Source organism: Aulonocara sp. 'chitande type north' Nkhata Bay, linkage group LG17 (assembly GCF_057382095.1).
Source record: "Aulonocara sp. 'chitande type north' Nkhata Bay isolate Kocher_YH1m ecotype deep benthic linkage group LG17, A_spYH_male_GT1.1, whole genome shotgun sequence".
In the NCBI taxonomy this organism is placed as follows: domain Eukaryota; kingdom Metazoa; phylum Chordata; class Actinopteri; order Cichliformes; family Cichlidae; genus Aulonocara; species Aulonocara sp. 'chitande type north' Nkhata Bay.
The window spans coordinates 30,146,873-30,164,273 of NC_141360.1; the positions used below are offsets into that span (position 1 = coordinate 30,146,873).

At 38.6% G+C, this 17,401-nt stretch overlaps 1 protein-coding gene across 1 annotated transcript; it reads left to right on the plus strand.

The window, feature by feature from the left end:
- The first annotated feature begins 1,996 nt into the window (after window positions 1–1,996).
- On the plus strand, window positions 1,997–17,265 carry slc6a1l (solute carrier family 6 member 1, like). Its single transcript, XM_086269094.1, has 15 exons — window positions 1,997–2,319; window positions 4,303–4,662; window positions 4,766–4,897; window positions 5,579–5,679; window positions 8,696–8,805; window positions 8,916–9,048; window positions 11,324–11,458; window positions 11,543–11,646; window positions 11,742–11,866; window positions 12,685–12,797; window positions 12,938–13,069; window positions 13,383–13,485; window positions 13,775–13,875; window positions 15,082–15,249; window positions 15,726–17,265. Exons 2-15 carry the CDS (start codon window positions 4,422–4,424, stop codon window positions 15,819–15,821), a joined length of 1,794 nt encoding a protein of 597 aa, XP_086125220.1. The 5' UTR covers window positions 1,997–2,319; window positions 4,303–4,421; the 3' UTR covers window positions 15,822–17,265.
- Window positions 17,266–17,401: the final 136 nt, after the last annotated feature.

A 17,401-nucleotide genomic window follows, 5' to 3' on the forward strand; every position in this document is an offset into this window, starting at 1 on the left:
CTTTGCTTTACTTTCCTGCAATGAAATAATGCTGAGTCATCACAGAGACAACCACTTAAACAGAATAAATCAAACATCCCTTATCTATTGACCCCACAGGATTTACTGCAACAGAATGCTCTCTAAAGAAAGTTTCCAATTTACAGAGTTTAACTTTTTTTGAAACAGCACACATGATTTATTTTTGAATTGTATATGAGCCATTTATCAGCTTTTTGAGAAACAGTTTGTCGCTACGGGCACTCATTAAGTGGTGACAGGAGCAGTGCTCATACATACAAATGACTTTACCATTGAAGTTTATCTAAACATGCAGAGTCAGCAAATGTCTAAAGTACCCTACTCGATATGGCTGCTGTTAAAAGATTATAGATTTCCCATAATGTAAATAAAACGCATAAATATTTGAAGATGCTCAACAGCAGCTATAAGACTACTGCACTGAACTGCATTTGTACTTGTGTTTCAGAAAGCTGACAAGGACCACTGCGGCACTTTCATGGTGATAAACTGTACTTTTAGGCAGCGTGATAATCTCTGCAAAACGTTAACTTCTCCCTTTATGATTATGAAGTGTTTCCTCTGTGTTTTGCAACCTTCTCTGCCCTTTTCCTCATTGTGTCATTTAAAAAGAATGCTGACATTTATTTTATTATGAAAAAGTGAGTCTAAATTTAATCAAATTGTAAAATAATCCTAACAACAAGCCCTTTTAAAAATGTATTCACTTATTTTGATATTCAGCCTCTGTTGTCTACACAATCGCTCTCAATTATCTTTGGCAATAAATGCCCTGGAATTATAATCAGGCTGCACTGATCATGGGGACGTTGTAAACAGATTAATGAAAACCAGCTTTGACAACTCCAATCCACCCAGTTATGATCATGTGGGTCCACATGGGCAATAAACCACAGCGGAGATTACGCTGAATCTGTTCTTGATGGGAACAACTCACTATGGGTGTAATTAAGGCTTAATATGATCTAATCTCTCACTTTTGAAACCCTGAGTCTATCAGCGATCCTGATCCACCAGCAAACCATTGGGCATTGTGGGAATGTTCATTAGTCACTGTAATTGGCTGGTGATAGAATATCTGGACCAGATATTAAAGCCAGGAGGTTACCTGCCAGGAGAAACAAGAAATTCACATCTCTTATCTAATTCCATTATTAATAACGGCAACAATGTTTTACTGTCACTTGAGTAATTAAAAATACAGTGTGGATAACATCACTCGATCATTATTGTAGCCTTTTTGTGCACTTTTGTGGACTTCCTTTTCCAATAAGAACAAGGCAGTATAGGTAGTAGATCCTAAAAAGCATGAAAAGAGTCTCATTTATATGTATTTAAAGAAGACTCACAATGTGACACGCTCTTGCTGGAATGAGCAGCTGACCTTAATATATATCATTACCAATTTTATGACTCTCTACTTGTGCTTGTAAGCGGTTTATTTAAGATTCATTGTGAGGATGAGCTTTAATAGCAGAATGTGAATTTGTGAACGTGCCTTGGGTTGCTGCTTTACTTAAAGATACACTCAAAAATTGTTTTACTGCCATGTTTTACTGAAGCAGCAAGCATGTGATGTTGTGTATTTTCATACACACGTCCCTTTTGGTTATCCTATAAAGTAACAATGGTCATTTTTCAAACTGGCTGCAGAAATGAAACTGATTTTATACACCCCCTGTGTCCTGTAACCCCTTCAAGCGAGGACATTGCAGATGGATATTAGGTCACTTTCTGCATCAGTGTGGTCAGAGTCTGATACTGGCATGACCACATTTGTGATCATACTTTTCCAGGGTCTCTGCCAGCAGCCATTGCTGGATTCATTTTCCAAAACTCCATGAGCTCTTTCACTGATCAGGCACTTCTCTGTTGGGAAATACCATGGTAACGGCGCTGGCAAGAGCTGACCTTGGCCATCATAACAAACACATATGCATAATGCACAAACACACACTCTGCTGCTGCTGCTGCTGCTAGAGTTCCCCACCAGAGCTAGGCAATTGACATACTGTATCCCCCATGGCCACGGGGCCTCACTAGTCAGAAGTGAACAGTAATCAAAGTAGACACACAGGTCGAACTTTATTATCAACCACTCGATACCAGCTGCAAGTCCTCCAACAGACAGCACACAGGAAAGAACAATTTGGATTTTCAGACACAGGGCATGGAGGATTGGTTTGAAGCTTTTCAACTTGATCCTTTTGGATGTTGAACTGAAGTTTCAGAACTTTAAGACCGCAAGTGTGGCACACTGAAGCTGATGACCTGACAAAGGACGTGGAAATCTCGTAGGTAGGACGGGATTCATTCCCTCTCTTTCATACTTTGTTTTTCACCGTTTGTCACTGAGTCATGAAAATGGCAAGATAAACAAGCTAAACTGCACTTTTTTAATGGCTGATTTTGTAGCTGCTGGGAAATGCTAAACCTTTGTGCTAATGCACACCAAAGAAGCTGGCATCTAAAAGGCCTGTACTGTCAAAAAAAAAAAAGAACAAAAAATCTTTGAGATTAAATGGATAACATCCTCAAAGGGAATGTCTGATATTTTTATATTATTCCTTTGCCTCTGAAAAAACACTTGTTCTCACCTAGACAACTAGTTGAAAGTGAATATCTGATCATTTCATGGTGTTCTGCCCACTGAAATCTGATTAAATTACATAGTGTGGAACATGGTACATTTCACAGCATGAATATTTTTTGTATCCATATTGATTATATAACATTTTGCTTGTTTTAATTTTTAAAAGACCCAACTGCTTGTTTTTTAATCTGAACATGTCACTACGTGTACTTTTATGATATTTAGTACATGTTTACGAAAGGTTTCCTCAACATCATCAAAGGCTAGAATATAAATGAGGCCCCTATGAACTATGGCTTTCCATTATGTTAGTTAAAGTACTATGAAAAAGACAGAAAACATTAACTCCAATAACCAGTGTCACATCACTGAGGAACTACAGTAAAATGACCTGGAAGAAACAAATCAGAGTTGAGCAGAGAATGTCTTGTTTTTCCAGGAAATATACCATTAAACAGTGCTGTAATGTTAATAACCTCCAGCAATTGGCATAAAACAATTTGGACATTTTCTGGGCCAATCAATATTTGCAAGCATGAAACAACTTACACCCAGTGCTTAGATTAACCTTACCATAAAATGCTATTCAGGCATGAAGAGATCATTCCACAGCCAGTAAATGAAAAATTATTACCACTCTATCAAAAAAAGGAGGTAATATTCTTTGGGCAGACAATGTGTGACCAGCACCGGCAGGTGTAGATAACAGTAGGAATTTCTTGAAATTGTCATCATTTTGGTATTTCGGTGACCCAACGTGAACTTGACTGTGGTGGACTAGAAAGAAAGGTGCAGCAGGTTTGTTGGTAGTGATAAGAACATGTAGTTCAGTCATCTGGGTGCTTTTTTGTGGCTTGAGTTGGTATACCCAAGTATAGCACCTAGATCAAACTCTTTAAAAATTATGCTTGTGCAAGTTATTTTAATATACATTTTAATATTTAATCTATTATATATTATTGGGTGCTTCAGTTATTTATTTATTGCAAATGTATTAGACCACCACCCAGGGTAAGATTTATCCTTAAGCTGCCATAAATTTACATTATTGGTAAACTATATATTTATTTGTGTTTCTGCAATGACTAACCCACTGGTATGTGCAAAATCACAAAATGTTAGTTTTAATGCTAAAATATAATTATTGTTGTTATCTGTGAATTCTCAAATGTGCTATTTTATAAAAAGGCAGAAGAAAGTAAAGCACTTTTTTTTGGTTTAGGATGTGAAATTACAGTTATTTATTTGCATTCCTGAAGAGAAAAATTAGTTTTAGCAATTAAATGTTCCTACTACTACTACTACTCCTAGGGATCTATGGGTTAAAGTTAAAGCAAAGCAAGTCTGCTGTCCGTCTACAGAAGGCCTCTGTGAGCCTCGATCCTTCTAAGAATGCCGGGTTTGGTTTTTGTCCTTTTTTCGAATTCATATTTTCTGGAACTACAGATGTTTCTCAGTAATTTATGTGACAGCCATTAGCTTTAGTTTTCAGAGGCAGTTTCCCAAGTTCATAAAAGGGCTCTAAAAGACTATAAAACTGTTTCAGTGGCAATAAATTGTGAATTGAGTGGTATTTCCCTCCACTAAAATATATGCACCACAAAGCCACAAATATTTGTATTAAATAATAACAACAGCAACAAACTACTTCTTCTCTACTTCCATTTTCAAACTTTACATGCGTCCAGTGTCAGCGCATTATCCTGAATCCATCCAACTGAGATCCAAACGCAGTGTGAGGCACTCAACCGCAGAGACACTACAGAAAGGTGGCTTTCTGACCCCATTGGTCCACAGTGGTCCCATAATGGGGAAGACTGGGCAAAGTACAGTGGACTTGAACTCCCCTTCAGAGGTCAAACAAGCAGTTCCCTTTGAGGAGCTGGATCGTGTGGCGCCCCCTGCAGATAATAAGAAGAATGTGGAAGAGCCTCCTGACAGGGGAAGCTGGAAGGGCAAGTTTGATTTCCTCCTCTCATGTGTTGGATATGCCATCGGTTTAGGAAATGTGTGGAGGTTTCCCTATTTGTGTGGCAAAAATGGTGGAGGTAAGAGCTATGCAATTTATTAGAACTTCAGAGTTTTTCTAATTCCTGTATACAAGATCTTACCAAATATATTTTGTTTGTCTGTTTGATGTGTTTGTATCAGGGGCCTTCCTGATCCCATACTTTATGACACTGGTCTTTGCTGGGATACCGCTTTTCTTCCTGGAAACAGCTCTGGGACAGTTCACTTCAGTTGGAGGACTTGGGGTGTGGAGACTAATCCCTATGATGAAGGGTAATGTATAAAGAAAAATATGGATTTACATTTCATTGTGTACATTTAGAATTCACCCATGTATATTCCGAGTAAGGATTATGAGCATCGTGAAAGCTATATACATCAGAAATCGGCGTTATTTTAGTGACTGAACTTGTTCCCATTCTGTGAGACCTTAATTACCTGTACAGGAACTTCCAGTGTCTTATTCTTTCCTGCTCCTTTCCATATTATTATTATTATTATTATTACTATCATTATTATTATTATTATTATTATTATTATTATTATTATTATTATTGTTGTTGTTGTTGTTGTTATCCACAATTATTTTTGACATCTTGCTAAATGCTCTCCTGTTTGGGGATAGCAATAACACCATTGCCCCGACACTAAAATAACTCGAGTGAAGCAATTCATTGCAGATCCTCAGGCAGCAGAGACAGCAACAATGCCAGTGAGCGTGATGCAAAGCCAAAAGCAACTGAGCATTAGAAACAGCACAATGACAACTCTGCCAATAATAAAGATGATGATGACCATGTTAGTTTTTCTCTGTCACGCAACATCATTTTTAAAATTAGTTAGTAACTTGTGTATCTTTCCCCTCTTCCTTTCTTTTCATTACATACAACCTTGCATGTTAGCTGACCTGTAAAACATTGTATTGTGCAACACTGACACTTGTTCTCGCTTCAGGAGTTGGTCTGGCTGCAGTTGTTTTGTCCTTCTGGCTCAACATCTACTACATTATCATCATTGCTTGGGCGCTCTACTACTTATTCAACTCTTTTGGTTCGGTATGTTACATAATCAGTAGCAAACCTGCAACACAGAAAAGAAGTTGTAAACACTGTCATACATGCTAAGTTGAGTCAACCTGTGCTTGTATTTGAATCCAGCATTTATGTAGCAACTTCATTAGTCTTCAAGAACTATCTTTGTCATTGACTTTGTCTATTTGGTATCAAGTGAGCACAGTCTACAAATTTTGGAACAATTTTAGAACAAAATTCCTCAATATAAAACAGTCAAGACTTTGAATATCTCATTGTCTTTAGTCCATAATATCATCAAAAGATTCACAGAATCTGGAGAAATCTCTGTGTGCAAGAGATAAGATCAAAAATCAGCATGAGTACATGTTAGCTTTGTGCCTTCAGGAAGCACAGCATTAAAAACCGGCATCATTATGTCATAGACGCAACATCCTCCGCACTAACGAGTAGAGGGACCATCTGGCTTGTTATTAGCACTCAGTTCCTAAGCACGCATCTTGCCAGGCTTTTGGACTGGGCTGATTTTGCCAAAGCCAATTAGGAATAGGGAGCTTAGACATTCACATTATTCACACTCTCATTACACATACATATAGGATCTTGGGGGTGGGCACAATCACGGAGTCTAAATTACCATCAGGGTGTATACCTCACCCCTGACGTCGTTGCCCACCTCTCAATTTTAAATACACTTAGTCATTGAGGGCAAGCAGGAGGGACTATGCGCTTACCTGCTGCTCCTTGGCAGGTAGCTCCAAGCCCTCCTGGGTTTTAATTGCACCTTAGAACACATATGCATCAACACTACAATGAGCGGGTGGAGGGAGGTTTGGAGTCTTCTCCCACCCCCATTCTCTGCGGCCTGCTGGAGCGGGAGGGCTAGTAGGAGGAGTTGGCCGTCCGACTGCGGTCTGGGGTGTGGGGCCTCCCTGCTGCTGCGGAGTCGGGGTGGTCTGCCTCTCCCCACCGCAGGGAAAAGGGTAACACCACCTGGGTCTGGGTGCAATTCCCCCCTCCAGGGGCAAGGGTACCTAGACCCGGTTTGTAGAGTACGCTTGGGGAGTGTGATTGTGTGTACAGCGTCTCTTTATGTCTGTCTCCACGTTGGTTGAGTGTGGAGTGAGTGCATATGAGAGCATGAGGGTGGGAATGGATGTTTGTGTCTGTGTGTGCCCGTATGTCTGTGTCTATATGTCAGGTTGGGTATCAGACGCCACCTCTCTGGGGACACCTCAGGCCCTCCAAGGTTTGGAGGCCTATCTCCACCCACCACCACTTCCCCTGCCGGTGGCGGACTCCCTCAGGTGTCGGTGTGTTGGTGGTTCTTTGTGTCTGGGGGTGGGCGTCCGGGTACACACCGGCTCACTCCTTGGTGGCCGCTTGTCGGGGCCTGGGGCCTGGGGCTCGCTCGGGCCCCTTTGGAGGTGGGGTGCCCCCGGCCTCTCGGCCTGGGGCTCGGTCACTCAGGCGCAGCTGGGGGCCGGCGGAGCTCACGGGCGCGTCACTGCAACTCCCCCTGACTTCTGCTCCGCGGCTGCTGGGCGAGCCCTCATCTGGGACTCTCCTAAGCTCTTACTGGGACAGTGGCGCGGCTGCCCCTCTGTTGGTCTTCCATGGTCTCTTGTGTTCTGGGGGCCTCTGGATGTCTGGAGTTTTGATCTCCTCCATACCCGCTTCACACCCTTGAGGACGGGGCTGTGGCCCCCCCACACTCCCTAGCAGATCATTACATGGAGAAACCTTTGGAATGCAAGCATGCTGATCCACACAGGTATGCACACATGGGTATTCACAGACGCGGACTAAAGCTTTCTTGGCTGCTACCTCAAAGCACACTGTGCGCTGTCTATCTTGCGTGCTGCACAATATCGTTTATTATTTAGTAAATATTGATATCTATGACTAGCTAGTTTATTGTGATGGTGCTTTGTTTTCTCTATTATTATGTTGCTCTTTGTTGTTTGCTGTCTCCTCTGTTTGTTTTTTTTTGTTTGTTTGTTTTTTTTTCTCCATACAGGTGACCCAGGAGTTCTTTTTTTTTTCCTCTCTCTTCCCCCCCCCCCCCCCCCCCCCCCCCTTCTCACCGTCTCTTCTCCCCTTTGGTTTTCTTTCTTTCTCTCCCCCTCTTTCTCTCATTCATTCCCCCTGTCCTATTTATTTAAAAAAAAAAAATGACAAAGGATGAACTGAAGCTCTGCCATCACGTAATGTCGCATACTGCTGTTTCTGATGTCATTTAGAAGAAAAAAAAAAAAAAAAAAAAAAAAAAAAAAAAAAAAAAAGGAATAGGGAGCTTGCTACAAAGGCACTGTCAGTGCTAAAGGATATATGCAGGTTACAGTACAACATAAACTCCCATAACGATGAGCAAAATAAAAACAAAATATGATTTACGAGATTTTATTTCTGTTTTAGTTACATTTTACACAGTCCCCCAACTCTTTTGGAATTAGGGTTGTTGGTCTTCATCAGCAGAAAAAGCTGTAAAACTTATTAAAATAAGAAAAGATAAAAAATAAAATAAAAATTTAAAAGTTGATGTAGGTCCAATACGAAACCTGCTAATTTATACTAATCTTATAGTATGTTGGACTCAGTTTTCTTTTATCCCATTTTCCAGACATACTTTTGCCACCTCGTCCATAAGTAAGGTTATTTAGGATTTGTTTACCATCTTTCTCAGTGTGCAGTGGTTTTCTTTCTCTGCATTATCATTCTGCTTTGGTATTTCTCTGCATGACTGGCTGCCTTTAAGAAGCCCGATGGCAGAAATGTAAAGACTTTGCAGGCATAAGTTTCTTGTACTGGGAAAACTACGAAGCAGGAAAAAAAGGGTTGTCATTGTTGTTCAGTGTTTTTAGCTGAAGGTCAAAAACAGACTGAGTTCATTAAATGTCATTTTCACTGTTGGGTGGTTTGCCTTTCTGTCTCTGTCGTTGTTTCTTTTGTTTGGGAAAGTCTTTGTGGTTTGCAGTTTTGATGATTTTTCCTCCTAGAACCTGTTTTTGTTCATGCATACTGTATGCTGTGTATGCAGGAGCTGCCTTGGCAAAGCTGTGATAACCCCTGGAACACGGAAAAATGTTTTTCCAACTACAGTCTGACAGACACCACCAACTTGACCAGCGCTGTCACCGAGTTTTGGGAGTAAGTTAATATGAGATATTCTGCACGAGAATGTATAGAGAGGTATATCTGGAAGCTCTTGGTGCTTATCTCCGTCTGGATTCAAAGAATGCCTGTGTGTGTTTCTGAAGGCGTAACATGCACCAGCTGTCTAATGGCCTGGAGGAACCAGGAGAGCTACGCTGGCCCTTAGTGGGCACTCTTGGGCTGGCGTGGGTTCTTGTCTACTTCTCAATCTGGAAAGGAGTTGAATGGACGGGAAAGGTGAGTCTCTCTGCCCCCGTTTCTGTTAATTCTCTTCTTTTGTGTTGTTTAGGCTTTGTGTTTTCATCAGTCTCAGACCACTCGGTTTACACTGGCCAGTATTTTTATCAGCACCTCTTTCTGCCTCCCACTCCCTTAATATTAAAGCTTTAATCATGAAAACATGACCAGACGTTGAGCTTTTCATGATGTAAACCTCATGTTGTGGTTGTTGCCCGAGTAAGTGGGTGAAACCTAATAAAAGGAAACATGAATTCAGAGATATTAAAAGTTGAACATTTGTATTTTTTTAGGACTACTAGCTGCAGCAGGCTATAAAGTTGGTGCGTTCAGCATATTTGAGAGTCAGATGCAAACAGTGGCATGGAAATAACAAAAAAATCTTCATTTTTTTCTTATCTGACTGAAGCACCGATCAGCTGAAAATTATGTTTAATTTTCAGTTTTTGTTTAAATGTATTTAAATCTTTCATGATTTCCTGACTCTTCTCTTAAATCATCTCTCTGTTTGAGTGCACCCTCTTTCATTACTAAAGTTTTATGTATCTGAATATAAAAGCTAACCTGGTCCGTGGCACATCATAAAATTATTTTAATAAAACTTAAAAGGAACAACAATGCTGCATATATTACAAAGTGTCATTATTTATGCCATTTTTATTTTATATTATATAATGATGCAGAAGCTGTGTGTGAAAAAGTGCACCCTCACTCACTCTCTCCATAGGAATTAAGAGGGTAAGTAGAAGCCAGGTGCTGCTAATCACATTCAACTGATTAATCATCAGCAAGTTTGTGCAAGCTTTTTCATGAGTGCAAAACATTCAAGACAGTTGCCAGTCTTCCCAGGAGCAAATTCAACCCAAGGTCAGATGGTGCAATTGCAGACAAACTGCATAAAAAACCAAGAGCTACATTTTAGCCTTAGTTAACATTTTAAATGTTAAAATTCATAACAGTACAATTAGAATAAATGACTTAAAGAGTTATGGCTGTACGGCTTAGTTACATCTAAACAAACTACAGGATTTCTGGAACAGATGAGACCAGTGTGGAGATGTTTGGCCACAATACCCAGTGCCATGCTTGGCAAAAACCAAACAAGCATATCAGCACAAACACCTCATACCAGCTGTCGAGGACAGTAGTGGAAGGTTGCACCTACATTTTGAGTTGACCGTGAACTCATTTGTATAGCAAAATACTCTAGCATCAAATGCAAAACCATATGATAGCTAAAGGTTAGTCGAAAACGGAGTAGTTGATCCCGAGCACAGCAGCATATTTACAACAGGATGTTTGATGTAAAGAAATCAAGGTAATTCAGTGCCCAAGTCAAAGTCCAGACTTCAACCTGATTGAAGAGACTTTAAGAGAGCTGGGAGAAAATTCCTTCACAATGATCTGAGAGACTGAAAAGTCATACAGAAAACCATCACTTCATGTTATTTCTGCTAAAGACATCTCTATGAGCTACTGAATCACTGGGTGCACTGTTTTTCACACACTGCTTCTGCATTTTGGTTTAGTTTTTGTTAAATAAATAATGATATATTAAATTGCATTTAATATAGAACCTGCTAAGAACCAAATCATTGTTTAGGATGTCCTGATATCTTAAACCTAAGAACTGAGAGACAGTATTTTCTTCCAGTTTCAGATGTTTGCATCCGCTGTCATTTTTCTGTGCACATCCAATCTCTCTTTTACCATTTTATTCAAATTGAAATAGAAATAGCTTCAAAATGCAAGATTTGACTACTGCTGGACAATTTAGAGGTGATAGAAAAATCTTCACTTTGCCTACTACCTGGGATTTCAAATTACCGCAAGTAAAGTATATGAGCAGAAACACATTTACACATTCACCGCCAGGGATAATTGGATTTTAATGTGCGGCATCTGAGAGCAGTGAGAAAAATGAATTTCCCAAAGGCCCTGGCCTTGATGGACATTACCAATTAAGGATAATCATCATGCACAAGAACTATGGGACACATCCTACAGATCTTTTGGCAAAGAGAAATGATGGAAATATTTCAGTAGTTCCCTTTTCTGTACACTGTTTTGCATCTCTTTTGATGTAATTATTTAGAGCAAATAGCATGTTTGCAATTTTGATAATTTGAAAAGCAAATCCATCTCAATATCTTAACAGAAATGTGTTTAAAAATATGCAAACAGCATACTCAGTCCTATAAAATGTTTTGGACTTTTCAACATTTTTAATTCTCTTTCATTTAAATAATTAAAAATAAATCATTCTGTCTTTCAGGTAGTGTATTTCTCAGCCACCTATCCCTACTTCATGCTGTTCATCCTGTTCTTCAGGGGGGTCACACTCCCTGGAGCCATAGATGGGATTCTCTTCTACATTACTCCAGACTTCAATAAGCTCGTCAGATCTGAGGTTCATAGTTTGCACAAATCCTCATCTAATTACCCACGCGTCTTAACAAACAAACACCAGTAATTACACTATGTTGTCTCACAGGTGTGGCTGGATGCAGCAACTCAAATCTTCTTTTCATACGGACTGGGCCTGGGATCGCTCATCGCATTGGGAAGCTACAACTCTTACAACAACGATGTCTACAAGTAGGAGCAGGAAATCCAAAGTGTTGTAGAATCCTCTTTTGTAGACGATGCACAGACAATGATGCTCTTTTCTTCTCTGACTGATGTTTTCTCAGGGATGCAATCATAGTATGCTGCATCAACTCTTGCACCAGCATGTTTGCTGGATTTGTCATCTTCTCCATCGTAGGCTTTATGTCCTACATCACGAAGAAACCCGTGCACGAACTGGCAGCATCAGGTGAAAGTCATATTTTATAACTTATAAGAAATTGTTCATTATTCAGATTTGATTACTTCTGGATTAAATATTTTTAATGTACATATTAGAAGCATTATGAAGTTTGAAACTAAAAAACATTTTAAAAATAATAATATAATATTGCATACAGACACAGGCCATCGGTGGTCAAAGAGAGAAAAATATTTGATGTGGTTTTACTAAATTAAGCACGAATTGCTACTATGTGCAGGTTTAAAATAATTATTCTCACTAATCAGATGGTAGGGTCAGAATTTAGCATAAACAACATGAAAGCACAGATTCATCGTGCTTTGCATCAACAGTTCCAGATAAATGCTATTTGTAATATTTTCTTGGCACACATTAGGTCTCTTAGTAACACCTTAGTCCAGCTGAGCATGTTTAAACGGCACAGCCTTCCTGAGTACTGTTTCTGACCATTTCCATCTATTTATGACCTCAGCCGTCTTCTGATGGCTGCTTGCAACAGGATTATGTGCCATGTTATGAAGTTTGAATCACCATCTCAAATGACCTCTGTAGTTACCAGATCTCAATCCAGTTGATTGGTCCAAGTTGGTGCAATCAACAAATCTGCACCAACTGTCTGATGCAATCAAGTCAGTAAGGACCAAAATCTGTGAGGATGTTTCCAGAACCTTATTGAATCTATGCCAGGAAGGATTAAAGTAATTCTAAAGGCAAAAAGAGGTCAAAATAGGTATTAATGATGTGTATCTAATATAGTAATTCATATAATGTTATAAGTTAAAGCATTTATAATTTTAATAATTTGTCTCGTTTGCAATTTTTAGGTCCAGGGCTGGCATTTTTAGCGTATCCTCAGGCAGTCACACAGCTTCCCATGTCCTCGCTATGGGCCATCCTGTTCTTCTCCATGCTCATGATGTTGGGCCTGGACAGTCAGGTACCATCAATCCAGATGTTGTAATAGAGATATTACAACTGATTAATTGGTGATTGCTATAAGTTTATAGATGAACTAAACTAAGATACTGGTGCTCTCTTTTAATAACAAACCACATTCTTCACGTCATCGTGTTTTAGTTCTGCACAGTAGAGGGCTTCATCACAGCTCTGATGGATGAATATCCCATGGTTTTGCGAAAGAGGAAGAAGGTCTTCATCCTCATTGTCTGCTTCATCTCCTTCATCGTCGGCTTCTCTAACATCACGCAGGTGCTGCATGAACTCTGCATTAGGTCACTATAAAATGAACAAAGTAAAGAGGGTTTTAACCATCCAAAGAATGCGTGTAAACCTGTTTAATATTATAAGAGGACGGTCTTGAAACCCAGCTCGTGTGAACTCTTGCGCATTTTTCCGACACAAGGGAAAAGAGCTCTTGCATTATGCATAATGACAAAACGATCTCACAACAACCTGCGGTGTACTCTCATCATGCATATTTTATTCAATGAAGAGAGGGATGGTAATATTTGGTCTCTAAAGTAGTTATGCGTGTTCCTGTATGTGTGTTGAAATCTCCTAGGGTGGTCTCTATGTGTTCAAGCTGTTTGATTACTACTCCGCCAGTGGGATGTGTCTGCTCTTCCTCGTCTTCTTTGAAACCATTTCCATATCCTGGTTTTATGGTAGGAAATCCATTTTCTTTTCATTAAAAAAAAGAAGAATTAAAGCAAATATTACAACTTGAAATTAAATGTAACCACATTGGTAATAATTTGAGTCATTCTGGACGAAATGTAACAATGACTCCAGCATTTAAATTTCCTACTTAGCTGTTCAACAGGAAATTACATCTATAAATCTCTGCCATCTTGGCTTCCCTTTCCCACCCCCACCATTATGGCTTTGTTCTGGCAGTCGCTCTCTCCTCATTAACACCAACACTCCCTTTGCCCTCCTCTCTTTATGCCACAGGAGCTGAAAGATTTTATAAGAACATCGAGGACATGATCGGCTATCGGCCATGTGGCTGGTGGAAGCTTTGCTGGATGATCTTCACACCTCTAATTTGCTTGGTAGGAGAAAACTGATTATGGATTTGACCTCTATGACCTTCACCTAGAGGTGCTTAATTCTTTAAATTTGTAATTTTCAGTCAGGCTTTGTTCTTCTGCCAGGAAATCTAGGGATCCATCAAGCTAAAGCACTGGCCTTAGGTAGAGAATTGATCTAATTTGTATTCTAATTTGTATTTGACCTCATGGACGGTCAGGTCCTTTGGGAAATCTTGCAAAGTTAGTCCTGTATTGAAAAAGAACACTGAGGGAAATTTGGAAGAAATTGCAAACTAGACAATGCTTTGATAATCTGATTGTCTAAGAATAAGCAGAATGTTATTTTAACCAGGAACACTGTTGGATAGTTTGTCTGTTGTCGCATGTGGTCTAAAACAAAAGCTAATGACAATTAACCTCGACTGGACTGTTAGCATGCCAACTCATGCAAGTCAATAAAGTACACATTGTACTTGGTGAACAGAGGTATTTCAGCAGGTATTTTTGTGTGCTCAAAGCACGGCTATGTCTAATGATGCAAAACCCAATCAATCTACAGTATGTGCAAAAATCAATGCTTGTTTCTATATATTTCACATCTAAGGAGCTAGACCTTAGTGCCACTTTTGAAAGTATTTCAAGTTTAATCTCAAAATGTAAACTTGTATATAAAAAAGTGCTTTTGTTGGGGTTTTTTTTCTTACATATATTTGCTTCCGTTGCGCAGCCATGTTTTCTGAACATCTGTTTTGGATTGTGGCTTTAATTTTCACTCTTCTTCAGTTCAGTCCTTGTACCTGATCATTTTCAGAGGAATTCAAGTTTTGTTGTTGCTTGTTAAGACATTTAACACTGACTCATTAAAAAATAAAGTTACACCTGACAGGGAGCGAAACAAAAGGCGTCCAACATCCAAAGAAGAGCTTTGAATGTCCTTGAGAACTAATCCTGAAGACTACTTAAAGAAAGTCACCAAATACTTACCTTTACATCGTTAGACTATTTTTTATTTTTATTTTTTACCTTATTTGCTGTATATCTATGTATGTTTGCACGTGTTGAATAAACTCCTGCAACCATCTCCCATTTTCCTAGCAAAGTCTTGGCTCAAGACGTTTGTACAAAACTGCTAAGCACAAGTTTCCTGGCTTATCTAGACCCCCAGGTTATGAATAATTACTGCACTGGAGTATATTGATATATGAATATTATAATTTTATTTTGTAGGGAGTGTTTACCTTTAGTGCCATTGAGATGACTCCTCTCACCTTGGGGAAGTATGTGTACCCCCTGTGGGGCCAAGCGATTGGCTGGCTCATGGCAATGTCCTCCATGGTACTCATCCCAGGCTATGTTATCTACATGTTCTGCAGCACCAAAGGCAGCATCAAACAGGTACAAACATCTTACACAACTCTCTCAGATTCTGATTTTAATCATCTCAGGCTAAAAGAAAATTATGCAATAAAGTGTTGAAAAGAGAATATACAGGTAACACATAAGATTAAAAATGGAAAAAGTCCTGGAAGGCTGAAGTTCATCTCTTATAAAGACTGTAGTTATTCAGGAAGAACAGAATTGATGGTTTTTGCTCAAGGCCGACATTATTATTCTGGTTTTAGGCAGGAAAGTATATTTTTGAAGACGTGCACTGCTTGTGACAGTAAATATTTACAAAGCAGCTTTACGTCTCTGCTGCTGATTCCTGTGAGATATTTAACTTCGGGCTAAAGAGCATATTTTGTTAACTTTTTACATTATTCATGTGTGAATGTGAGTACAATTTCAGCCAATACTCTCACCCGGGTTCAAATCATAATCATTTAATCATATTGTGATGTAATAGTTTTTTTTTTTTTTTACATGTCCAGCGTTGGCGGAGGATGACAACTGCCCAGGAGGATGAAAGGCGATCAGGGCAGAATGAATTCACACACACAGACAGCGTGGGTGAAGCACCTGTCTAAACCTGATTGTCCAAGCTAAATAAATCTGTCTGCCAGGACTTAATGTAGTTAATATTGGAAGTTAACAATTTGATGGATGGATGGATGGATGGATGCAGCAAATCTCTGGACTACAGTGTCTAACCATCCTTCAACTTGAGTTGAAGTAAATAAAGAAGATGAATAAGTATTTTTGACATAGATATTGTTTCAGTAAAAGTTATGGCAAGCAAGTGAATGATACAGGTCACAATAAACCTGTATACAAAGCCCATATGTACAATAAACCATCATGAATGTAAATCCACATGCTCTTCATAAATTGCAGCACAATGAAGGCCTTTGTTTATAACGTTACTGCAAATTTAATGAATATTGTTGTACTGCGAAATGGAACTGTTAAAACTGGTAAAACTCGATTTCAAGTATAAAACTCTATTAATGGGGAACCCCAATATTTCATTTAAAGAACCAACCAGTTACTGTGATGTAGTTATTCTCAGCAACACAGTATTGCTTCAGTTGTCTGTAGGTCACATTTATCTGACCAAGACCTAAAATGAAAAGTAATATTTCTCATGATAATCTTTACAATAAATTAAGGAAATCTACACGTTATTTACCATATGCTGTTTTTCAGTTAACACAGTTTTGAAATACCTGTTTTTAGTTTTTAATTATGTATATTGAAGTTAAGTATGTATATTGAAGAGTTTGATTAAAATATTAGAGAACTGTAAATATAATTGTTTTGTTATATTTATGCACTGTCTATAAAACGTGGATGTAGGTCCAGGAACTGAGAAGTGAAGCCAATGTGGAAGTGCCTTAAACTTAAATTCATTCACCTGACCAGCAGGGGGCGACTACTCTGGTTGCCAGAAGAAGTTTGATTGTTTAATCTTTATTATAACATTACCCTGTTATTCAAGTAAACACTTTACTAATGGGTTTATGGTTTTAACCACTATGTCTTGCTTAATACAAGATAGTGTTTATTTTGTATATAATGGTCAGATTTAGAGTAAAACAGATGGTAAAATAGGGTGATGTCAAAAATGCAGAGGCGGAAGTCAATAAACTAGTGGGTTGGATACATCCATATTTTATAAACAGTCTATGCTTGTATTAAGTGTATTTTTAAACTATGAAACTTTTCATGATAAATGTTTTCAAACTCTGTTTTATAAGGTGAATGTGAAAACCAAGCATCTTAAAAAAGAAAAGTAAAAGAAAAGACACTTTTTTCATCTCCAAAATTTTGTTTGGTTTTTAAAAGCTTCATTAAGCTTAATTTTATCAATACATAAAAAAAACACGTAATGCTTAAGTATGTTTGTAAAACTTAAAATGACTGAATATAGTGAAGCAAGGTTTTCTTTGGACTGCAACTTTATGATCTGTATTAAAGATATACCCTGATATTGCTTCAGTGTTCATGTTAATAAAATGTATACCATTGGCACTTGGGATGTCAATTCTTCATTTCTCATCAGCTAGTTAGAAGTCAGTAACTTCAGTATATACAGCTGTGGTCAAAACTTTACATATACTCCTCACAGTCATCAATGTTATTGTAATTTGACTTTATTTCCAGGGTG